At 39.9% G+C, this 26,120-nt stretch overlaps 1 protein-coding gene across 1 annotated transcript in view; it reads left to right on the top strand.

The window, feature by feature from the left end:
* Positions 1–26,120, top strand: part of STK39 (serine/threonine kinase 39) — a 105,469-nt gene that overhangs the window by 75,815 nt on the left and 3,534 nt on the right. Inside the window, exons 14-16 of the mRNA XM_068407786.1 lie at positions 7,739–7,791; positions 9,664–9,732; positions 25,055–25,119. Of these exons, the coding sequence (XP_068263887.1) occupies positions 7,739–7,791; positions 9,664–9,732; positions 25,055–25,119 (187 nt within the window). The remainder of the gene's footprint in view (positions 1–7,738; positions 7,792–9,663; positions 9,733–25,054; positions 25,120–26,120) is intronic.

Consider the following 26,120-nt stretch of genomic DNA (forward strand, 5'->3'; position numbering starts at 1 on the left):
GTACATCAAGTGGTCCTGATTAAAAACAAAATAATAATGAAGATTTGCAAAATATGCTTTCATAAAGTATGAAGTTTTAAATTCTGAAATTACTTTGCAAGAAAGATAGCTGACAAAGCGTCTCAGCTTGGTGTGCTTTGGTGTCACCCTTATTCAAAGCAGTTCTGTGGAATTCTGCCTCTTGGAGGTGACTGTATAATGAAAAGCAACCTGTAGGAAATTAATAAGCTGCAGTGTGCTGAAATGCACATAAGTATTTAAAGTTTACTGCTTTTTAAAAGATATGGGCTGTTCTTATCCATGATGATCAAGGTATATTAGTCTATAATGTCACAGAGCAAGAACCAAATAAGAAGTACTGTAAGAGATGGCAAAAAGGTCTGAGTTTGCATTTTAAAATAGAAATAACTTTTTCACAAATGCATTAGAGAAACTAGGGACCATTAAGAAATGATGAAGAAGATAAAATTATCAATCACAAAGATGCTAAGTGCCTTTCTTCAAATCCTATTTCTATTTAGCAGAAGTAAAGTCTGTGTATGCTGCTGCATGATAAGATTGTAATGGATGTAAGTAAAAAGAGAACTCCAATGGAACAAATGAAACGCTGCTTGGAAACTCTGACTAAAAATAAATCAACAAGTCCAAACAGTTGTCACCAAAGTGTATCAAGGGAACTAGCAAACTAATTTGCAGTAACAGTGACACTAACTAGAGCCAGAGAAGAGTCTGAAGACTGGAGAAGAGCATGAGCAGCTTTTAGGGGAGAACTCGAGTGCATCTTCTATTTGGTGGAATATGTAATGGAATAAATAATTTATGGAAATCAATAAATGTCTGGAAGTTAATAGAACCGTAAGCAAAAGCACTTTCAGGCTTCTAGCAAATTAATCTTACCAAACTGCCTTTGTTTTGCTTTCCTGAATAGTACTGTACCATTAAAGAGAAAGCAGCAGCATCCTAAGTTCAAAATAGTTCAGTGTAACAATTCCAGATAGCAAAGTTGGATGGCTGAATACATACCAACCTTCCTTGAATTTTCACCTTCACTTAAATATCTGTCTCATTAACTTTCTATTTGAGACATTCTGCAATTTGGAGACAAAGTAAAATACCCCCCATTTGCATCCTGCTTGAGGAAAGAGTCTGTATTAGGAGCAGCTGGTCTTTCATGTAGCTGTATCAGTTTGTTAGAAAGCTGGTAATTTTCATGAGTTCATAATTATGGGAGGTCTGTGGAAAGATATAAGCTGAGAATGTAATGTATTAGTTTCTTGATTGATAGATAACTATAAGAGTGTGAAATCTACAGAGTTACTTTTCAGCTGGTTTTAGTGTTTGACTTTGTGGAAAAAGATATGCAGGCTGGAGCAATTCAGTACAACTGCTAATAAGAAGCAAAACTTCTTAGTTTACCTCTGCAAAGGTGTGAGAGAAAGTTTTTATTCCCTTGATTTGCTTCTTCAAAAGTGTGTACAGGAAATGAGCCTCTTAAGTCTGAGCTGCATCCCATATTCAGTCAAAGCATGTCTTACTTAACAAGAATGCTCCATTTCTGTGCGTCCCTTTTTTGGAAAGCAGCAGTTCTAACAACCGTATTAGATATAATAAATTTTCAGCAAAGGGAATTGGATTGTCAAAAGGGAACTCGGAGATGGGTCATATGTTGATTTTTCTTTAAAAAGAAAGCCATCCAGGTTTTTCTGGGAGTGAGGGGAAAAAAGAAAGAACTGAGATTCATACTAATTCTCTGTTGAGTAAAAATACAGTGCATATTCCATATAACGGCAGCAGGTTTCTACAACAGAAGTAAAGTGCCTTGTAAATCCGTACCTGGCTAGCTGCATTATCTGCAGCTTTGTATTAGTGATCTTAAACTCCCATAGTTCTTTATTTAGAGTAGAATTTTGGGAACTTGAAGCATTCAGTATATTCAGTAAATGAGCACTTTTCATTTTAAGCACTGCATGTGGCATACTTATTTTTCAGGGTTTGTTATCTTGCTTTTGTCTGTGTTGCCAATCACTTTGTTTTTTGTGTTCCTGCATGTTGCTGTTTTTTGATTCTGTAACTATTTAGCAAGTGATAATAGCTATAAGTCACAGCTGAGTACGCCTGCCTATTGGATTTAGTTTTCCCCCAGCAAGACTTCATGGCCTGGTACACTGAAATATGAGCTTGTATACAGTTTTCTTTCTGAGGAGAAGAATAATGGACTGCAAAACACGTTCTGTTGCTGTTAGCTTTTCAAGTGGATTGAGCTATTCATTGGAAAAAGAGTGTGCTACAGCAATTAAGTTCATCCCTATGCTCGGTTGGCTTGCCATTTCCAAAAATGAGACAGACGTCTATTTTGCGAAGAGGCTAATGTTTTATTGATGGTAGAAATTATTAACTAAAACTGAAGCTGGAAACGTGCAAGGAATGGAGGTTTGGAGCACAGTATGAGACTGTAAAGGAATTGTTTAACGTAGGTATTAAGTCCCTTATGACTGTGTCATACACTCTTTGTGGCAAATGGGAAGGCAGAAAGCCTTTGGCTTTCACTCTGCTGCTTATTTTATAGAACCTCACTGCTGAGACAATGGTGGTCAGTGAAAGAAGTTACTCATTTCAAAATAGCTTTATAGACACTGTGCATCAAACACTGCTTTTCAGCATTTAACATTTGCTAGGTACTTTGTCTCTTAAACGAGCATCCTGTATACATGTGATCTCAGTTAGGGAGCTTCAAGTCCAAGTGAATATTGTGTTACTCTTGGAGGAGAAAGAGTAATACATACGATTCAGACTATCACAGAATCACAGAATCACAGAACGTTAGGGATTGGAAGGGACCTCGAAAGATCATCTAGTCCAATCCCCCTGCCGGGGCAGGATTGCCTAGACCATATCACACAGGAACGCGTCCAGGCGGGTTTTGAATGTCTCCAGAGAAGGAGACTCCACAACCTCTCTGGGCAGCCTGTTCCAGTGTTCAGTCACCCTCACCGTAAAGAAGTTTTTCCTCAAATTTAAGTGGAACCTCATGTGCTCCAGCTTGCACCCATTGCCCCTTGTCCTGTCAAGGGATGTCACTGAGAAGAGCCTGGCTCCATCCTCTTGACACTTGCCCTTTACATATTTATAAACATTAATGAGGTCACCCCTCAGTCTCCTCTTCTCCAAGCTAAAGAGACCCAGCTCCCTCAGCCTCTCCTCATAAGGGAGATGTTCCACTCCCTTAATCATCTTCGTGGCTCTGCGCTGGACTCTCTCTAGCAGTTCCCTGTCCTTCTTGAACTGAGGGGCCCAGAACTGGACACAGTATTCCGGATGTGGCCTCACCAGGGCAGAGTAGAGGGGGAGGAGAACCTCTCTCGACCTGCTGACCACACCCCTTCTAATACACCCCAGGATGCCATTGGCCTTCTTGGCCACAAGGGCACACTGCTGGCTCATGGTCATCCTGTTGTCCCCTAGGACCCCCAGGTCCCTTTCCCCTACGCTGGTCTCCAACAGCTCTGTCCCCAACTTATACTGGTACATGGGGTTGTTCTTGCCCAGATGCAGGACTCTACACTTGCCCTTGTTATATTTCATTAAATTTCTCCCCACCCAACTCTCCAGCCTGTCCAGGTCTCTCTGAATGGCTGCGCAGCCTTCCGGCACATCAGCCACTCCTCCCAGTTTTGTGTCATCAGCGAACTTGCTGACAGCGCACTCTAATCCCTCATCCAAGTCATTAATGAATATATTGAATAGAACTGGTCCCAGAACCGACCCTTGCGGAACTCCGCTAGACACAGACCTCCAACTGGACTCTGTCCCACTGACCACTACTCTCTGGCTTCTTTCCTTCAGCCAGTTCACAATCCACCTCACTACCCGATCATCCAGACCACACTTCCCCAGTTTAGCTGCGAGGCTGCTGTGGGAGACCGTGTCAAACGCTTTACTGAAATCGAGATAGACCACATCCACAGCTTTACCATCATCTATCCACTGGGTAACATCCTCATAAAAGGCTATCAGGTTGGTTGAGCAAGACTTCCCGTTGGTGAAGCCATGCTGAGTGCCCCTAATGATCCCCCTATCCTTGATGTGCCTAGAGACAGCACCAAGAACAAGTTGCTCCATCACCTTTCCGGGGATGGAGGTGAGGCTGACCGGTCTATAGTTACCCGGGTCCTCCTTCCTGCCCTTTTTGAAGACTGGAGTGACATTCGCTTTCCTCTAGTCCTCAGGCACCTCTCCCGTTGCCCACGACTTAGCAAAGATGATGGAGAGTGGCCTAGCAATGACTTCCGCCAGCTCCCTCAGCACCCGCGGGTGCATCCCATCAGGGCCCATGGATTTATGGACGTCCAGGTTGCTTAATTGGTCCCTGACCCAGCCCTCATCAACCAAGACAGATTCCTCCTCTATCCTGACTTCTTCTGAGGCCTCAGGGGTCCGGGGCTCCTCAGGACAGCCTCCAACAGTATAGACAGAGGCAAAGAAGGCATTCAGTAACTCCGCCTTCTTTCTATCCTCTGTCTCCAGGGCCCCCACCTCATTCATCAGTGGGCCTACATTGCCTCTAGTGTTGGCTTTACCTGCAATGTATTTGAAGAAGCCCTTTCTGTTGTCCTTGACCTCTCTTGCAAGGTTTAATTCCATGGAGGCCTTAGCTTTCCTAGTTGCCTCCCTACATCCTCTGACAACAGACTTATATTCCTCCCAAGTGGCCAGCCCCTCCTTCCACGATCTGTACACCCTCTTCTTCCACTTGAGTATGCCCAGCAGTTCCCTGCTCAACCATGCAGGTCTCCTGGTACCCTTCCTTGACTTCCTACCTGTTGGGATGCTCTGATCTTGAGCTCGGAAGAAGCAGTCCTTGAATGCTAACCAACTATCTTGGGCCCCCTTACCTTCTAGTACCCTGTCCCATGGGATTTCCCCTAGCAATTGCTTGAAAAGGCCAAAGCTGGCCCTCCTGAAGTTCAGGGTTGTGATTCTGCTAGCTATTCTGTTCCTGCCACATGAGATCCTGAACTCTACCATCTCATGGTCACTACAACCAAGGCTGCCCTCAACCTTCACCTCTTCAACCAGACCCTCCTTGTTAGTGAGGATCAGATCCAGCAGCGCTCCTCTCCTAGTTGGCTCATCCACCATTTGCATCAGAAAGTTATCATCAACGCACTGGAGGAACCTCCTGGACTGGGGATAGCTGGCTGAGTAGGCCTCCCAGCAAATATCAGGGTAGTTGAAATCCCCCATGACAACCAGGCCCTGTAATTGTGAGACTGCTCTCAGCTGCCTGTAGAAGGCCTCATCACCGTCCTCATCCTGATCCGGTGGCCTGTAATAGACACCCACAACAGTATCACCCCTGCCAGCCTGCCCCTTAATTCGCACCCACAAACTCTCAACTCGCTCCTGATCCGCCTCTGGACAGAACTCAATACATTCTAGCTGCTCACTCACATAAAGAGCAACTCCACCACCTCTCCTTAGCGGCCTGTCTTTCCTGAACAGGACATAGCCATCCATGACCACATTCCAGTCATGCGAGGCGTCCCACCAAGTCTCTGTAATTGCCACTAGATCATAGCCCCCCGACCGAACACGGATTTCTAACTCCTCCTGCTTATTCCCCATGCTGCATGCATTGGTGTACAGGCATTTCAGGGAGCGAGCTGGGCACACCGATTTCACCCCAGGGGGATGGGAGGCCTCCTGGTCTACCTCAACACTAGAGCGTTGCCCCAGTGGTGCAAGCCCAGCTACCACCCCATCCCCCTTCGAATCTAGTTTAAAGCTCTCCGAATGAGCCCTGCTAATTCCTGTCCCAGAACCCTTTTGCCCCTACGACATAAACCTTTCCCATGTATCACTGTCACGCCTGTTGTCTTATAAAACCAGCCATTATCAAAGAACCCAAAGCCCTGCCTGTAGCACCAGTCTCGTAGCCAGGCGTTAATAGAGAGAATCCTACTATTCCAAACAACGTCATCACCTGAAAATGGAAGGAGGGAGGAGAAAACAACTTGTGCCCCAGACTCTTTCACCAACCGCCCTAGGGCCCTGTAGTCTTTCTTCATCCCCCTCAGACTACGGGATGCAGCTTCTTCCCCACCTGTCTGGAAGATGAGCAGGGGGTAGTAGTCTGTGGCCTTCACCAGGTTGGGGAGTTGCCTGGTGATATCCCTGATTCGGGCTCCAGGCAGGCTGCAGACCTCCCTGTGATGGGGGTCAGCTCTGCATATTGGGCCCTCAGATCCCTTTAGGAAGGAGTCTCCAACCACTAAAACTCTCCTCTTCTTCCTTGTGGAGGAGGTAGCTATACGCCCATCAGGTTTTTCTGACTGTGGTGGGACCTCTGATATAGGTTGCCTCTCCACCACATCCCCATTGGACCGGCTGTATTCCACTAGGGCTTCATATCTATTGCTCAGAGGCACCTGTGGAGGCAAGGTAGGCAAGGAGGGCACTCGCCTTTTGCCACGGCCATAGACTTGCCTCCACTCACTTCTCTCCTCTAGGTTATCGTTTTCCACCTGAGAGGGGCAGAGTACAGGGGTCCCTCTATCCTGGGAGCTCTCCGACAGGTGCTCCCATTTTTGTTGCAGGGAGGGCAGAGCCTGGCTCCACCAGTCTATCTCCATTTCAGCCTCCCAAATGCTCCTAAGCCTTTCTACTTTGGCTTGAAGCCTTTCAACCTGGCTTTGCAGCTGTGCCGCTCGGCCAAGCAGATCATCTACTTGCTCACAGCGCACACAGCCCCCTGACACCACAGAGACAGTGTAGCATTCCCTGCAGCCCGCAACCTGCACCATCGCCTCTTTCCGTGGGAGCTCTGTCTGGGTTCCCACATCCATTTTGGTCTTCTTCTGCCGGGTAGATACCATTGTTTTTCCACTGAACTGGGAAATACCTGTTGGTGGCACCCCTGGTTCACAGCTCCTTGGCACCTTCCTCGCCTTGTGCACTGGGAGGGAGTCAGTGCCCTCCCCAACGAGCTGCAAACGACTGCAGCCTCTCCTGCCCTGGGACACCCCCAGTCACTGCAGATTCACACAGGCACTGCTGAGTCTCCCTCTCCCTCTCCCCTCTGGGCAGGGACTAGTCCCTGTCCTCCAGGAGGCTCTTTATCAATGATAACAGGGGGTGGAGCGTTTAAATCGCCCGCGGTGGCTCCGCGGTGCCTCCGGCTACGCCCCCTCCTCTCCTGATTCGTTGCCGGGAACCTCCGGGTCCGGGTCCGGGGTCAGAGGGAAGCAGCTCGGGGCTGATGCTCGCGGGGGGCTCAGGGGGGGCCCAGAGCACGAAAAACCGCCCGGTTAAGCCCGATGTCGCCCCCGCCCCCGCACTAACCTCAAGTCGCTGCCGCCGCTTTCGCTGCTGCCACCGCTTTCGCTGCTGCCGCCGCTGTCAGCTGTTTGTTCAACTATGTTGAACTAGTAAAGTCAGTATGGCAAAATGTCTTTTGCAGATGAAAAGGAAAATATCTATCAGAGGACCTTTAGGTTACTGAAGGCATTTTTCAGCTTAAGCATATCTTTCTGTTAATTTTCCCCAAAATACTGCTATGAAAATGTAGTGGAGTCTAATCTTTAGTCTGGGTGCTTAGGGAGAGCAGTGTTTTTCAAGTTGAGGAAATACACACTGCAAAAATGCAGTTGTCAATGCCATAGGTATTCTTTGGGTGTAGGAACTGAATAGTTGTTCTGTTCTTCATTACATTTTAATGTACACACTGAATGTTTTTCAGGAACTCCAGGAAAGAACTTAATGACATACGGTTTGAGTTTACTCCAGGCAGAGGTAAGGCTCCTTCAACTGAATTATTCTCTTATTGCTCAAAAAGGTATTTCAGAAATCGATTACTGCTTATGGTTAATACAAACTACCTCTCTGGAATGTTTCCTACTGTGCAGAGCTTTATATTGAACTTGAACAAGAATAACAGATGTTTGTAAATTCCAGTGGCAAGGTTGCATAATATATAATATATACGAGAAGACTTGATTCACAGTATACTTTTTCAATTCTGTATCTTATTGAAATGATCTATGTGGTCTGTAAGATCTTGCATAGCAATATCTACAGCTTTGGAATTTCCATTTTCACATTTGGAAAACATCATAGGAAACAGAATATAGTAGCCATAAAAGTGTATGTGGTGATGGTGGTAATATTTGAGTTTCTTTCCACTTTGTAATAAAAGAAGTTCTGTTAACAAGTATGAAGTGCACACCACTTTTCAAATGCTGTCTTCAACTGACAGTTGAGTTGCATCTCTAGCTTTGGTATCATCACCAGAAAGGAATTCTGGCATTGAAACTTTAAACATTGAAACTTAAACTAAAATGCTAAGAGTTGTAAGAACTCGTAAAGGTACTTTTGTTTGAAGAAAACCAAGTATTACTGGGATAAAATGCATGGGAGGCTGATACATTGAGTGAGATGGTTAAATAGCAACCCTTTGAACTTTGAACACATTTCCTATTTCTCAGAAGTCAGTATTCACTATATTTAGAATAGCCTTCAAAGAGCTTCCACCGAAAAATGAATCCAGATTGAAAGAGGTGTCTTTTTTCTGTAAATCATGGTATCTCTCATGTGCAGTAGTTCTGTGCATAGAACGCTCTGTTGTCTGCCTGCATGTCTCATTGATTTTTGGCAATGGGTAATAATGAAAGAGATCTCTTACTTAATTGGGCACAGAGCATCCTGGTTTATTTGCTTGTTAAAGGAATTACTTGTGTAACTACTTAGAGAGTATTTAAGTCATTTGAGAATTCTTACTTGGTCAAAAAATAGAGGATACAACATACCAGTACTGTTCCTACTAGCCAGTCACGGAGGCAGCCAGAAGGCGGCTATGATTCTCATCTTCAGAGCTCTCCAGAAATCGCAGCTAGCTCAACTATATTCTTTTTCTCCTGTGTGTGTTTCTTGAGGAAATGATGCAACTTAGTGTAACTGCTTCAAAGCCTGTGCTCCATGAAGGTATTTCGTGTTGAGGCCGTATTACAGTTGACTTAGCTGGAATTTAGTTTTGTTCCTGCTATTTCCTCCTACTTACCTCTAAGCTTTCTGAAGTCTTTATCCAGGAGCAAGTACTAGTCACAGGGACTTAGGAATTAACCCACCCAGGTACAGCAACTGATGGAAAATAGATCCAAGGATCTGAATTCCCTGGGTCACAGTACTTAGAAGCTATTTTAAGCCTAAAGCTCAAAATAATGACTGTTTATGTAACTCCTTTGCCAGCTGGTAACAAACAAGAAAGCCTATATAGCACGTCTCTATCTAGACATGCAGAACAATGGAAGAGATAAATAAAACAGTGAAAACCACACCAAAACATAGTTTATTTTTTTGTTTGTGAAGATAATGAACTTGTAAACTGTGTAGGAGTACATAGTCAGATATAGAGGAGAAATGCTAGTGGCCAGGAAAAGTCTGTAGGGGGTTTGCAATGAATGAAATCATCACCTCATGCGATTTGCTATGCAGAGGCTGATAAGATAATTATCTATTTTCCTCCTAATTAAAGATAATTTTGAATTCAAGCCTGCCTCCATAGGTATTTTGGAACTAAAATAGATTTTTGTTAAATTGCATTGGATGACTGATACTTTGTGTTGGTTCTGTGGGCTCTCATACTTACTCATTTCACCTTTTGGACAGACACAGCAGATGGCGTTTCTCAGGAGCTGTTCTCTGCAGGCCTGGTTGATGGCCACGATGTAGTTATAGGTAAATTACATTTTTGTTTGCAATTACGCTCTTGTGACAAGTTTGTGTTAAATGAATGTGAAAAGTGTCTTCTCTAATGCTGGTTTTCACAAAATCCTTTTTGTCCTAATTTTGCTTTCATGTATGCATAGTTGAATCAACAAGCCAATTTTGATACCAGTCCAAGGATTGCTTTTGGAAGTCAAAACTCTTTAGTGGTTTGAGAGGGATGATATAATATAGATCTCCTGAAGGATTATTTACAATTCAATGATTGATCATTTTTGTGCTAACTTAATTTTTTTGTTTAACAGTAAAATGATTTTTCAGTAGGATTTTTCAGTGTGCTTTGGCAGCTCTGAAGTTAGTAAGTGTCTGCTTGGGTTCACGGAATTAGAAGCAAGCCAGAGTTCAGAATCTATGGAGATTGCACCTAGAGATATTATTTCTATGGTAAAAAAAAGATAATCTGAAATGTTTTCTGGCTGCTGAGCGGAAAGATACTTCTCTGTTTTTCTATTCTGTGCTTCAGTAATTTTTAGATTTTTTTAAATGAAATCAATGCATGGCAAAGATGATTAATTTGGAAGTGCTTATTTTCCTGCAGTTCATTCTCTTCTGGTTGCTCAAGACCAGTAGATATATAGCTACCAAAATCAGAGCGGGGCTAGTAGATGCTAAATGTGTGAGAACTGAATCAAGGAATACTAGCAAATCAATCTTTGTATTGCGGTCAAAAAAATTCATATCAATTGTTTCAGGTAGAAACCAAAGCCTTCAATGATATGGAGAGTGTTTTACTAATCTGTAAGTTCATGTGACTCGCCTGGAAGGTTATCTAAATACATTCTCACTGTGTTTGTAGGGTAGCTAAAGTATTTCGGAGAGAAGCCAATACTTTTTGCTTTTGTATGTTCAGAATACAGATTGATTCTAGCTGATCTAAGAAACAAAAGCCCTATCTATGCTTTTATTTTAATTTCTAAAGAAAAAGTATTTAGGGGAGGTTCGCAGATGGTACAGGCTAGCAGGCACTCTTCTCTAAAAGTCACTTCTACTGCGCTGTTACTATAAGGGTTCAGGGGAGAGGGGTAGCTTGGACTTAGTTTGTTGCCTTTCAAACACCCAGTATGAAAAATGTCATTACCATACTGCTGATGATGTTTTTGTTAGAATTTTCATTGCCCCAAGACACCTTACTTCATTTAGAAATAATAAATAAATATGGATGCGTTCCTGTGTGATATGATCTACGTAATCCTGCTCCGGCAGGGGGATTGGACTAGATGATCTTTCGAGGTCCCTTCCAATCCCTAACATTCTGTGATTCTGTGATTCTGTGATTTTTTTTTCTGGCTAAAAGGAGACTTGTTATCTTTTGGCTATCGCAGCTGCCTGGGCAGTCAGCTGGCCCTCTTGTGTTGCACAGAAGTCAGTCATGGCTGGCAATGCTGCAGTGCATGTCCTGCTGGGACCCAGTAAGACCCCTTTTCCCTTATTTGCTCTTCCCTTTTCCCTTTGCTGCAAAGTTCTCTTCCAGTGCAAAGTGACAGTACTTCTGTGGAAATGGCACCATGAATGGGATTTGTTACCATCTTTCAGGGGGAGTGATGGGGGAAAGGCAAATGAAGACAGATACCCCTCATGGCTTTAGTGATGGGACTTTGGTCCTTGAAGAAGCACAAATATTTAAATAAGTAAGGTTTTCCCTAGCAGGCTTGGTTAGAGACACTGTCTAGTTAATAATAAAAGGTTATTTCCTTGCTTAGTTCCTGCTTTGAACAGCATCAGACTTGGATTATTAGCACTATGATGATGATCCTTTCAGTTCTTTCCTGTTTATCTTTTTATTGTGGTATTAAAAAAAAGTAAAGAAATAAAATTTCTTGTATACAATGAAAACATTCAACTTAAATTTAATTTCTTTAATTATAATCAGTTTATATGTTCATTTTTGTGTGATGTTATAAATTACCTCAAGTTCCACAGGCACAAATTCTTGCATGATTTTGTACTATAATTTTCACCTGTGTTTGCTTCACCTGTGAAGTTGTTCAAGTTTTCAAGTATGTTTGAACATTGTTCTCTTCCTAGATTTCGTGTTTTACTGAAAGACAAGTTCTGCTAAATGCGATTTTACTTTTAATTAAAAAAAAATTCAAGTTGGACTTAAGTTAGAATATGTTTGTGATTTACTTTGGGAAAACTGGCTGAATGTTGTATGGGCATGGAATAAAACAACTTGTGTGCAAGCAGATTATTGCAAATTTCAGAATTTCACTGTAGCGATGCAGTTCTAAAATATTTCAGTCCCATAGTTTAAAGCAATAGGTCATGTAAGAGAGCAGATGGTGCTGAAAACGTAAATCTGTTTACAGAACTAATTTTCTGTGTAAAATTATTTTGCCACCATGTTCACTCAAAATTAAAAGGTTTAAAATCTTTCTGTATAGGAAGAGGGGAATAGTATAGAAGAGCTTGGTTAACCTTCTTCACCAGAAGAACTGATTCCATTAGCTTCCAGATTGAAAGCAGCTGATTAATTACCTTTCACTTTTCAGCTGAAGCATGCAGAAATTCAACCTCTATAACATGAATGAAAACGAAGTTCTGAGATAGTCTCATAAAACTTGTTCCTGTAGTTTCTTTTAATGGATGTTGGAATGTGTAAAGTCTGCGAGAAAAAAAAAAGGTGAAAATACCTGTGCTTATGTTGAACTCATCAATTTGTTGGTATACCAGCTGACTTTTCAGAAAGGACACTTCAATAGGAGTTAGCAAAAGCTATTGTGGAAAGTACGGCCATGGAATACGTGAGCTGAAGCTGTTAGTGGGGAGCAGCTGACGTGTAAGTTCTATAGAATTTGCTGCTAAGCATCAACACGCTTCACCTTTTGAGTCTTGTTGAATTTGCTTCAGTTAACACAGGCTTCCCAGGAAGATTTCAGTTCTGAAAAGCATTACGTTCAGCTACCTGTTATGCAGAGAAGCAAAAATTCCATCTTGTATGTTCAGTTCTGGCTACAATTCACTGGTTTCTGTTCTTACTGACAGTAGCATTTTTTCACAGGAGGTCCCTAGATCAAGGGAATCAGTACAGAGAATTTTGTTTAAAAGCAGACTAGGGTTTGCGTTTGCAGAGGGGAATGAGTCTTGGAGCTTATATGTAGGCTCTAGCTGATGAGGTATTTTTATGAAGTACCAAAATAGCTATGTCAAATCATATGAAAGATGTGGAATATTTTCAAAATATGTTTTGAAATTAAATAAGTCTCTGTGTGCGTAAGCATTATGTGTATATTAGCTAGTAATTCATCTACTAATGCTTTATTATATTTTTGATACCATAAAGGAAACTCACTTCATATCAACAGTCAATTCTGTTGAAAATCACATAGTTGCAATCCTACTTCACTGGTGTGTACAATGTGCACATAATTTCAGCGAAGCCTTAGGCTATAGTTAATCTTCTAAAGGCCTTGCTTAAATTGCAGAACCTAAAGATGTATTTACAGTTACTAAATTGCTGTATATAAAAAAAACCCAAACTTCCCTTCCTGAATACTGCTTAAATAAAAGCCTTGATATCCATGTCATCAAGAAATGTGCAGTTGCCCTTCACTATATTAATATACCTTTATTTTAGGTATTTTTGTCAAAAAGTATCTGTGAATATGTTGAGCATCATGGAAGATGTACCTTCACTTCTAAATACACCAGACATTAACTAGTGGTAAATGGATCTCTGCGTCTGGCGTTGGAGCCAAACCCAGGTATCCATTTAGTAACCAGAGGAACAGCTTTTAGTCAGTTAAAACAAAAGCTTCCTGCTGAAATGCCTAATGTGTTTAGAAGAACCAGCTGAAAACCCAATAGCTCATATTTTGAAATGAGATTATATTGTGAAAGGAGCAAGCTTTTTCATCAATATCTTGAATATTTTTTTTAGAAGTGTGAATACAATAGATGCCATAATAGTTTGACTAAGGGTTTTGGGGTTGTTGGGTATTTATTTTTTGGGGAGGAGCAAAATAGCCATTTTATTTGGTTCAGTTGCTGTGGTAAGTAGACAGAACTTAAACTGGCATCTAGAATAAACACAAAAAATCATGGCTGTGGATGGGTTATTTGGCCATGAGTGCAGAGAACATGTATCTGACCAAATCCAGAATGGCATTATTTCAAGGAATGTTAGACAGTAAGGAATATATGTGGTTCCCAATTAATCACAGCATTTGAAATTGAAACACCTATCTTACAGTATCATATCTGCTGATGCTGAAGGTACTTTCATACTAAAATGGAAAGATGAAAAAGCAGAAGCCCACTTTGTTAGTATACTGTCTGTAACAACATCTTAATTCAGTGGCACTGATAATCCGATTCATAGAAAAGCCACAGAGTTACACAGTGAATATGCTTTTACTTTCCTTGGTTTTACTCTGCATTTGCTTATACCCAGTTTACTTTGCTGTCTTGTTAGATTGATCATCTTTGAAACTGAAGGAAGTGATGCCTTTTGTTCAACTAATTCCGGCTTATCATCTTACTGTAATCAGAAAATAGGATAGTGCTGCATAAGTGGAAAACATACTGCATTAATTTATGTCCTCAAAGGGCAGTAATTTTGTTATGGGTAGGTTACTTGGATAGCACTACCATTCCAAGGCAGCATAGGTTTGGTGTTTAATATTGTCATCATTTAAAGCTGGGCTAGCTGTTAAGCAGACGACAGATGCTCTCTGTTAACCCTTTCCCTCCCCAGAAGGGGGAGGGAAAAGGCAGAGAGACTTACGGGTTGGAAAGTTAAAACAGTTTTAATAAGCAATAACAATGTAAAATAGTATAATAATAATATAAATAATTAAATATATACAAATATATACAAAACCAAGATCGAGCTCCCCCGATGAAGATCACATCACCACTCGTGCTGCAGGGCAGGCACTGGGAAGTTCTGGACTGGATTCAGCAGCAGGCGTGAACTGGATTCAGAACACATGGATTGGGATCTAAGGCAGGAGAGAAGCAGACAGAGTCCTCTTTGGACACCAGCCATAGAAGAATAGAGAGCGACCCTTGTGAACCCTCAGCTTTAAACTGAGAATGACACATGGGATGGAATATTTTCTTGGTCAATCTTGGGTCACCTGTCCTGTCCGCTTCTCCCTGCAACTGCGACCCTCTTCCAGCCTTTCACTTGTGGACCATAAGAGACTTAGCAGTGACCTTGGTTTCTATAGGAATGAGTATAAGCAAGAGCCTTTCTGCATGCTGCTCCTACTGTTACCTTAGTAATAACTATAAACTTCAAGCATTATCAATCCTAGAAACTGGCACTGTCTGAAAAAAATGTAGCTATCTTCAGAAAGTGCAGTTAGAAGAAACTTAACTGAAAGGAAAATTGGTTCTGTTGTAGTCCAAACCAGGACAAATGTCAGTAATGTTTTGAGATGCACTGATTTTTGTAATCTTTGGGGGAATTTGTTAGAAGTTTTGTTTTTTCTTGTCTTTGTTTATTCTTGTGGTTCAAACTGAGTGAAATAACTGAATTTTTAGTTGTGTATCACGTTTTTATATGTTCCAAAGCTCAATGCAGCCATAAACTTTCTAATGAGAAAATGCCTTTATAGACCCTAACAATTTTTCAAATGATAGACTAAATGCTTTGTGTTTCCTTTTTAATGTATTATCCAGAAAGGAAGCTTACACATTTAATGAAAACCTGACTGTATTTTAAAGCATTTTGTAGAAACTCTTGTGCCTTCAATGTGTGCAGTAACTCTGTATCTCTTTAGCAAGTTATGCACATGAATTACAGATAGGAGAGTATCTCTAAAATCCCCAGGGTTTAACTAAGGACTTAAATATTTCAACATGTCTGGCTCATTTAGAGCTAATGCATTGAAGGGTGACTCATAATGACTAGACTGCTGGGAGTTCTGGAAGCTTGAGGTACACCTGCAGGTAATCAAGCTTTGCATCTAATTGTGCCTTCAAAGTTATTTTAGCTATATGTGTTGTACATAAAAGGTTCTCTTGAGAAGGTGCTCTTGAGAAGGTGTATTGTGTGAAACTGGCTGGTTTCATGCAAGTTCCCACCTTACTGAATTTTCAGTGTGGTGGAAACTTCGAAGAGGTTCAAGGTGAAAAAAACAATATTGTGTTAGGTGAATAATCACCACTGCTGTAATGGTGGTTGTGGCAGTGCTATAAATACATGATGTAAGAAATTCTCCAAGTGTGCAAATTATTCTTTATATATGTATGTGTATTCATGTATCGTAGTAAATGTGCTTATCTTATAGCCATGTTCAAGTAAATAATAACTTTTAGGTACTTTAAGGAAAAAAAGAAAACAAACGTGGAATTCGCAGTTGCCTTCCAAGAAAGTCCCTTTTTTCAGCATATGGTCCACCAGTTCCTACTGAAATGTGTAAATGAGGAATAAATCCATCTGTTTATTAATGGGATTAGTTTGGGTTTCACCTGATACAGTAGGTGATAAACTTATAGGCTTGAAGTGTGTTCCCTGCCCTCATAGGTCTGAATTGTAGTTTTTAGGTCTTTCCTTTCTAGTTTTTTTTTAAAAAAAAAAAAAAAGGCAACTGTGAATTTGAATCAGAAATTGCAAAGACAGCAATGTAAGTAATGTTCCTCTTTTCAATAGTAATTCAGTTGCTGTTATTTGTTTCCTTGGCATTCACTTCTCTGCAAGTACTTAGTATGTCAAAATAAGGATTTACTGAGGTTCTTCAAACTAGAGGTAGTCTATTTCAGAACTTAACTTCTGCACATCAGGGAGTCTTTTCTAAATATATTTTTCCTTGTTTCAAGTTTCAAATATAAGGTATTGAAGTAGTCTGGCTGCTATTTCATCTTCTTAATAGTTTTGTCAGAACAGTGTCTATAATTCATAGCAGAACTCAGGACAGGAGGAGTTGTGAAGGTCTGATGGGGAGAGGAGATTACCAAGTAATAATATGCATAGCAGAATGTGACCTGCCTTATTTCTGCATAGACCTACATTTCAACTCTAATCCAGCATGATGAAAGTATTTGTTAGAGCTGTCTTCAATATCTTGATGACTGTCAAACTGTTGTCAAAACCTTTGTCTGAAAGCTATCACTTGCTTTCTACATTCAGTCACTGGCAAATGATTTTTTCAACCTTCTACTCTGACTCATTCTTTTGTATAGAGAATTTATGAGCACAATTTACTGTAATATCTTAGGCTTGTTAAATATCCCTACTAGCAATGTTGGGCAGCAGGTCTAAACTTTTATTTTAGATGCTCATTTGAGACTGGACTGAGGTTTAGAATGCTCAGGATCATCAAAATGAAGGGGAAATTGTGAAATCTGTATATACTCCTCCCTCATCTTCCTGGATAATCTACCCCATTAGACACATGCAGAGTCAAGGTCTGACATAGATAAGCATTGAAGTATCCAAATATATTCTACTTACCTTTTTATAACAATTTGTTTTAAATGTGTGGTGGTTTGCCTAAGTGTTCTTCACACACTCTGAGGGGAAAAAATCAATCCGAAATATCAACCTTCTAGTTTTTCATAAGTTTCTGAGAAAAGGTACAATTTGCCAGTTATATTAATAATTTAATCAATAAAAACAGTTATGGCAATTTCATTATTTTTTTTTTTTTTTTTTTTTTCCCTCACATTTTACATTGTAGAATGTAAAACATTACCTTGGGATCAGATATCCGTACTAAATAATTGAGAATTTGGGAGTTTAATAATGTGTTACTGAAATTGAAATAGGTAGATTTCTAGCACTAACATTTCATTTTCCATTTTGATACAGTGCTCCTGTTTCATAAAATATACTGCTTCTGTTGGGTGGGAATTTTTTCATCAGCTACCTAAAGAAAAATGAAATCTTGTATATTATTTTATCAGTCCTCGATTTTCCAGTTTTTGTCTGTGACCCCTCGGTATTAATACCCCATGTTAATGGATCTTAATGTGAAGACTTTGAGGTCTACTATTATTCCATAAGCTTTTATTTTTTCAGTTTGAGCAAGGATAAATATTTAAGGTCTTTATTTGTCTATAGAGATCAATCGGGAATATGTGTCCCTGATGACTCCTCCGTGCCTTTGCCTGTTGCACTCTTGAATAACAGCATAACTGTGTCCCACTTCACCCCCTTTTTTTTGGAACAAGATACCCTGATGCCAAACTACTAGTTAATGTCCTTAAAAATGTCTAGAAAGATGTGAAATAGCCTAAACCTTAGTTGTCTGTATAGAATAAATGAATTAATATGTAAGTTAAATTAGCACAGGTTTTGGTACTCACTAGGGGTAGCACAGCCTGCACCTATGAGTATTGTGCGCATAATTTGAAGTATTGCTTGCCTCCTTTCTTTACTATTGCTGTATTTTGGGCCATTCTTTGGGAGGTGAGGATGGTTTTATTTGGTACAGTTCTTCCTCGTGCCTGGTAGTTTATACACACATGAAACAGTATACATTCCTGGGTTTACCACGTTTACAATATTAGGGCTCAGAACCCCTAGGAACTAGATGGCTCAAGTCGTTTTAATAATTACTTTAAGCTGTGGGAATTGCACTGTGAAACTGTAGTCCTGTTCTTAAGGATGCTGTAGGAGACCTTTTTCAGTCTCCCAGTGTTCCTTTCAAGGGAGAACTGCTTTGGCCTTCTGTTGTCCTGTAGCTGTCCTCTTTAAGCTGTGTTTTCTGATTGTGAGGCTGCAAATCGAGCTGTTGGGTATTAAAGCATCAAATGTTGAAATGGAGATAGTTTCCCCTGTGTTTATCTGTATCTACTGATCCAGCAATGTACTTTGAGAATTCAGACAAATCTGTGAGCCTTAATCTCCCTTTGATAAATTCCTAATGACAGCCTCTTCATAAATAATACATTTCTAAGTGTTTTTAATGTTTCTTCCTTATCCGTGTCCAATAGCTTCCTCAGAAGAGAAGCCAGACTTGCTGTTGATCTTTCTATTTTCTTTTATTTCTTATAAGAATCATGTCTAGTTCCTTGCAGTCCTCTAGCAATAAACACTTGTTAGTTAGCTGTCACAGATCTCAAAATGCTTTAATATTTCCCTTGCTACTGTTCTCAAGCAACATAAGCAGAAGGGATTTTATGACTAGCATTGTGAGTGGGTGAACTAATGGAATAGTGCTGCACTTAAAAGACCTTTTTGACCTCTCTTCAAAAAGCCTTTTAATCTTTCATGCAGGCAGTTCACGAGCTATTAGATAAGATTAGATAATAAGAAGAAAGCCAGAGATCTGGAGGAATTGTTACCAAAAGCTCTAAAGGTTGATTGCTTTGATTGTTTGCATGATAAACTATAATCCAGTGCTAGCTAGGGCTTAAAACTTAGTTTTGTTTTTGTTACGAATTTGCAAATGCATGAAAAACCACTGTGCAGTATGAAATATAAATTAATGTATTTACTGCAATGAACCTCTTGCAATATGTGAAACCACATAAAGAGCGTGCATAATAAATTCAGCCCTTTGGAGGAAAGCCCTACCAGCAGCTGAATTTTCAGGAGTGATAATTCCATTGAAAAGTATTCCCTGTCACTCAGGCATCCTGCTTCCTAAGACCCATACAGGAGAATACAGCATTAATCCTCAAATCAGCAGATTCCCAAGGCAGTTAATTATGTAGAACTCCATGTATCAGATGAAAATGGCAAAATAACTGCCTACAGTTGCGGAAGAGGTAATATTTGAAACAATCAGCAGGAAAATCTGTGGAGCTTTGAGCTTGGCCTCTCTAACAGCAAATACCATTGATGAAGTAGGGAGCAGTTGAAGGTGGCTATTTCTTACAGACTGAGTTTTGGACTACATAAAAATTATTCCACTTTTCACTTATTAAAAATATTTTTCATTTTCTCAGAGCTTATAATTTTTCAGGTTTTTTTGTGACAGTAATTTTGTGCCTGAATAATGTTTTCCTTTCCTCATATCTGAATTTCAGGATTACAATATGCAATAGCTTTGCAAACTGTTGAACCTAAGCATACTGTTGGAGGTTCCCCATCCTCTTCAAAATGGAAAAGCAGATGAATCATTATTCTGCTGAGAGCACCCCAGAAATTGCATCTCAAGCTTTAGACTCTGCTTGTGTCTGTGTTTATGCCAGATGGCTCCAGCTCACTTGGCTGGGTTGGCTTTGTACTGGAAATAGTTCTACTGGACTTCATGTAGCTTTATTTACTGTCTCATTAATTTTAACTTTTCCAGTTTTCCCTATTCAGAAGCTATTAGGGTTATGTTTCATGCTGTGTTGGGAATTTTAAATAACCAGGCAGAGTCCTGTTACATTACAGGAGCAAACCAGCTATTTGAGACTGCCCAAAGTATGGCTATTCTCTTACATTTATTTGTGATCTTGAAGATGGCCTTTTTTGATCACTTAAAAATTATAACTGATGTGGTTGGCCAAAACTGTCATATAGCAAAGAGTGGTTTGTAGTATATTCTACATAAATATGCATGCTAGCGCACTGTAGTTATGTGGGGTTTTTTTATTTATTACATCTGCAATTAGCATCCTGTGTTGTGTGTATTTATATGCTGGCTTTGACCTTTTATCCTATTGCATGTTCCACAAGTGCAGACACTTATTTTGGCAGAGTTGCGCAACCATTTGTCACTGAGCACAACCTGCAAAAGAACCTGGAATGATTTGTGGTGCGTAGGTTGATTATATGTTCTTCAGAAGCCTTCTGAAGAAAGAAGAACGGCACCTCATTTATTGTTGTGAACAACAAAAAGCCGATTGTGCTAACTGCTGCTAACATTTGAAGAGGCCTTTTACTCCAAGGCATGATTTGAAGTATACGCAATTTACTTGAGGTTACTACTGGCAAAGGTTTTTCCATCACCACTTAATTTTTTTTCTGCAGTTATCTTGTTCATGTCTCTTCTTCTGGCTTTTATAGGAGCATGGCCATAACATCTTGAGAAAACACTCTGCAAAATAAAGTTGAGTCTAGTATATCCAGGCTGTGTAGAAACAGTGAATTCCCAACAGGATTTGAAATTGTCAATTAGTGCTGCCTGCAGGCAAACTAGTCTGCTATGAATTTCAGAAGTACAACATCCAAGGCATGACTTCAGAGTACTTCTAAGAAAAATTACTTTGTCAGTAGGAACTGTAGTATACTTAACTTAGAGATAAGGTGTAAAGTAGAATCCAGAGACGTATATTTTACAACGCTTTCCACTTCTTTAAGTATCAGTGGAAAACAATTCCTACCTCTCTAGAAACTCCTAATGTGAAACTCCTTTTCACTTGAGGGAGAGCGTTACTGTATTAAATTGACTTTATTCACTGACTTGCAATAGAAGAACTGTTGGGAGCGTGAAAGAGGTGGTGATAGTGGCTTAGTTATTTTCCTTCTTAGTATTTGCAGATGTTGGGTTCATCTGCATTTAGAAACTTTAGGCTCATTTTTCATACTTAAGCCAAATTAGAACTTTGTACATGAACTGTACTAGGAAGGTTAGTGTGTCTTGACCTAGTAAATCATTTTCCTTGATGAAAAGAGCCTAAATTTAGTAGCTGGGGGAGATGTTCATCAGTAAAGCCTAATAGCAGTTCCACTTAAAACTAATTGTTTTTCTTTCTTGCATGATGCGATCAGTAATTCTGAATAGGGCTGAACAGTAGCAGCAACTGCTTGTATGCGAGAACATTGTTTACTGTTGTGAGCATATGTCTGGCGTGAATTTCTCACTGTCTTACAGGAGACTGCATACTTAGTGGTCCAAACTGTGTAGGTTTAGTTATAGTCCTAAATTTTTAGAAGTATATTTGTAAGAGTGGTAAGTCAGTTATGTTTAATGCAACTGATAGCTTAATTTAATTGTATTTAAATTAGGATGAGTATTCCACTCTAGAGTATGTTGTTCTACTTGTAATTTTGAGAATGTCTTTACTGTAGTTAAGATGGGATCCCCAAACTTTCTGGAGAAATAATTGGAAGGCACTGCAGGCTGGCTTTCAGGAAGGACTTTCAACTGCTTGGATGGTTTCTGCTGCGTGTGCTGCAGGCTCTATTTCTAAAGGAAGTTAACTAAACTAGAGATGCCATGGACACCTGCAGTTCATGGGTTACTGCTGTTTTTCCTAGCTGACTAAATCAGGCCCCAAAAGATTCCAGTTACCTGTTGAGCCCAGACCTTCAAGGTGTTTAGGTGCAGAGAGACATGCCCAGTGCTATGTACTACTGAGGTCCTAGAACCTTTGGTTTGCACTAAGGTGAAAAGAATAATGATTGTCTCATCTGTAAAAAAAATGAACCATATTTTAAATAGTTTCCTGAAATGCAAACTTAGGTATCGAAATTCAGACAGTTGCCTCTAATTGTTGGCCTTGCAGCCTAAATGAGGACAAAACCTAGCAAAACAAAAACAAGGAGTTAGAAAAATGAAAAAGATACCAACAGGACTGTATGGTTTTGCTGGGTAATTACATGCACATATTTGATTCTTAGTTGATGTTAAATTACATACACTTTCAAATACTGCAGAAAGAGCAGGCCTTTGGGAGGATTTGCATTCATGGTGGCTTGGTTGAATAGGATTAATGACATTATTTTGGCAAAATCTTTTTTATTGCTATTCAGTAAAGACCAGAAAATGTAAAATAGAGTACCAGAAGTCACAGGTGAAACTCTAGTTTTACTCGAACAATGCTGAATGCGTATAATTGAAATGGAAAAGATCTCTCTGTAGAAGACTGCAGGTGTGACTATTTTTTGTGTAAACTTGTATTCTAATATTATGGACTCTTTGCAGGTCTGCTTTCTCATTTTCAAGCGTAGCCTGAAAACATCTGGTATTACTCCCTTAAATCCTCCTTCTGTTCGATTGAACATGTCCTGCTCTATTTATCAGAGAAGCAAAAATAAAGCATATTTCAAATGCTTGCTTCAGATGTTTCTCTAGCATTTTACATATAAAAGTTTTTGGCCTGTGTTCATATTAAAAGTGAAGACAAGTGAACAAGTAAATCTGTGTCCCTGTAGCCTTTCAATGAGCCCTGTTCTTTGAAGAGCAGTTTTCTTGTATCCATCTAAAATATCACTTCTTTCTGTTATGGTGTTTAATTAACCAAAAAAAAAAATAATGAGAATTAACTATTTACATATATTGCTAGTTTATCTTTTGCTATTTTTGCGTTGAAAATTTTAATTTCTTCCCTGGTAAAGAATCAGCAGGAAGGTTAGGGTTTTTTAGGGTTTTGATACTACTTGTGAAGTCCTCAGCGCTGCTTTCCACTGCATGATAGTTCATTAAAACACTTGCTGATAATGGGCTGCTGTTTCCAAGTGCAGGAATAGTAACTTTGCCAGCAACTTTGCCTAAGGGCAGCTGGAAGTTTTTTTTGCATTGGGGAGAAATAGCCAAGCAGTGTGCTGACTTGCTTACTTGTTCTACAGCTGCTCAACATTAAATGGAAGGTGGCCCCTCCTGAAGATGAGCATGCAGTTGAAGCTCATCTTTTTGTAACGTTTTATAATAGGTGAAGTTAGAAATCTTTGGATTTAGGACGCAACTCCTATCTGGTTTTGTAGCACTGTGTCTCCATTTCAGTGAAGCCAGCCTTTTTTTTTTAAGACATGTGTTACGGGGATTTGGATAAACCAGAGCTGCTCTTGAGTGCATGATCCTATTTTATAGATATTTAAGACATAAAAAATTGAGGCTATTCTATCCTGGCTTCAGGAGCTATGAGGCTGAGCATTCCTTTTTGTCTCTGTATGAGGTTCTAAGTATTAATTGTAATGAAAAGCATTATCTGTATTTGCATGTATTTTATCAGATAGGAGGTATTGCAATAAAATCGACTTATTTGTTGTGGAAGTGAATTGTGTGATTAAAATAAAAATTGTTTGTAATGACTAGAATAAAGAAGATTATGAATAGTGAGGCTTTAAAAACAGACTTTCTATTGTAGTGCCTCTAGTTGAATTCATTTAACTGTGAAGGTTAATTTTTTTCTTTCCAAAAGTGTTCTCTACAAAACATACCTTGTGCTTCCTGTTAAGGCTTGTTTTTAGTTTCAAATCCCCTTTTATCCTGGTCAAATTTGTTACAGGTGTATAAACAATCCTTGATGCCATTTCAGTGGTATAAAGAAAATGAGACCCCCAAAAATTTAATTTGCATTTAACAGTGGTAGATTGGCCTAATTGTTTACTTCTCTAAATTCCCTTGCCAAATACTGTACTTCCCCCTGTGAGGCCGATTTCTGTTACTACAAGGTGAATCCTGTATGATCAGGCACAGTAGGAGTGAAAATTTTATCATCATGATGTTAGAAGATGGAGGAAGTAGGAACTCGAGTTTGTAGTAGTAGGATATTCAACATGCAAATGTTTGCTGTATATCTTCCACCTTCTGAAGTCTGTGAAAAGTATTATTTACGGAGAACATCTGGTTTCTTGCATTTCTGCTTTATGGTACTTACCTACTCAGTGTATTAAGAAATGTCTGCTACTTAATACCTGTTCATTTCTTTTTTAAAATCTTGTCTAAACAGCTCTGCCAAGTGTGGAGCCTTTATCTCATGCTGATGTCCTGTTGAATGACATCTTATGCTCATAAGTCAGTCTTGAACAAAGGCTCCCAATGATTCTGTCTGAGTTAGCTCAGGATCTATGACTGTGCAAAGCTGGGGAGCAAGTTTATCAAATGTACAAAGCTAAAAGCAGCCAATTTTTTTGGTCAAGATTAATGGTAGCAATGTTGTTAAAAAATGGACCAACTAATCGTGTGACTTAGGTGTTCTGATAGAAAAAGGGTTTATTATTTTCCTCCTGCTTCCTCTGTTTTCAAGGAGTAAATTATTCCCTTCCTGCAGCTTCTGTTATGGCATACAGCTTCCTTCTCTGGACACTGGCTCTGCAGATCTAGTTAAACTGCTTATTGCTGTAACATCACAAATGTTGGTCATCGTTATTGAGTAGTTTTGAAGATCAGCTTCTTCTGTATCACTCTCTTATTTTTGCTCATTTTTCTTTCGGTTCGGTGAGCTGTAACAGATCACCAAGAGTCTGTGTGGGTACTAATGCCAGCCCCAAAAACGTGACAGAAGCACACGCATAAAACCAGGGGAAACAGAAGTTAGACGGAACAGTGAGCTCAGGCTGACTCTGTCTTTCAAACGATAGCTAGAGAGTGATTAAATGATTCAAGTGGTAATTTACAGTCATCTACGTGTGTAGAATTAAGTAGAAGGAAGATTCGACATGAGGCTTGATGTCATGTTGAATGCAATTTTCTGTAAATCATATTTTTCATACTTTATTTTACAGTTGCTGCTAACTTACAGAAGATAGTAGATGATCCAAAGGCCTTGAAAACATTGACTTTTAAGTTGGTAAGTAAAAGCATGAAGGGAAGAAACAAACTAATTATCACAGTATTCACACAGAGTCTGGATTTTATCTCATTTACAGCTATTTTGCTGAATAAATGTGTTGACAGATAAGATGATTGAAATTGCCATGTGCGAGAGAAAAACCCTAAACCCTATTTCGACAAGACATCAGGAGTATGTACAGTCACACAGCTCCATAACTGTGCGGGGAAGGAGGTTCATTCACGTGAGTTCTGAGGAAGTCTGAGGTTTAGGTGAGAAACTGCAGGGAGAAAACCCCTGGGAAGAATTGCAGAAACAAGTAAAGCAGACCAAACTGCAGTTGTTAGGTTACTCCCCTCCACCCCCACTCCCTCAGCTCTGCCCTGGCTGAAGTGTCTCTGCTAATCAACATTTTGCTCCAATCCCATTTTTTCCAATATATGCTGTCATTTTTCTTGCGTGCAGGTCGCCCTCTCCACTGCTTGCTTCTCCTTCTTTCCTTCAACCTTCTTTCAATTGACCATCCACACTTGCAAGTTAATCTTCTCCCACTGTATTTCATTACTGTTTTTCCCTCCCCACCTCTTTCTGTGTTAGGTATATACAACATCAGACCCTGATTTTGGGCCTGGGACTGTTTTCTGTGCTGCATTTTGTGCCCTGGACCATGAGTCCTAATTTTGGTCAATTTTGATGCTATCATGATAGATCTGATTTCATTTTAATAACTTTAGATTGCAAAAACTTAATTCAGAATTGACATGCTGTATTTGTTTTTATTTCTTGCTAAAATTAAGTTGAAAAATTTACGTATCTAGAGCTACTGAATGATTAGCTATGTAAATACCGAATTCTTACCAATTAGCTTTCCGCACCCCTTGCTGAGAGTGACTCAGCCGTGTATGAAAGGCTGGACTGAATGTCTGTTAGATAAGTAGGTCTCCAGAATCACAGCTATGTTTATAAAAGCAGCTGCTTCAGATGGGCTGTAGAGAGCCATTTTTAGAGAGTAAGTGACC

The sequence above is a fragment of the Nyctibius grandis genome, chromosome 9, assembly GCF_013368605.1.
Source record: "Nyctibius grandis isolate bNycGra1 chromosome 9, bNycGra1.pri, whole genome shotgun sequence".
In the NCBI taxonomy this organism is placed as follows: domain Eukaryota; kingdom Metazoa; phylum Chordata; class Aves; order Nyctibiiformes; family Nyctibiidae; genus Nyctibius; species Nyctibius grandis.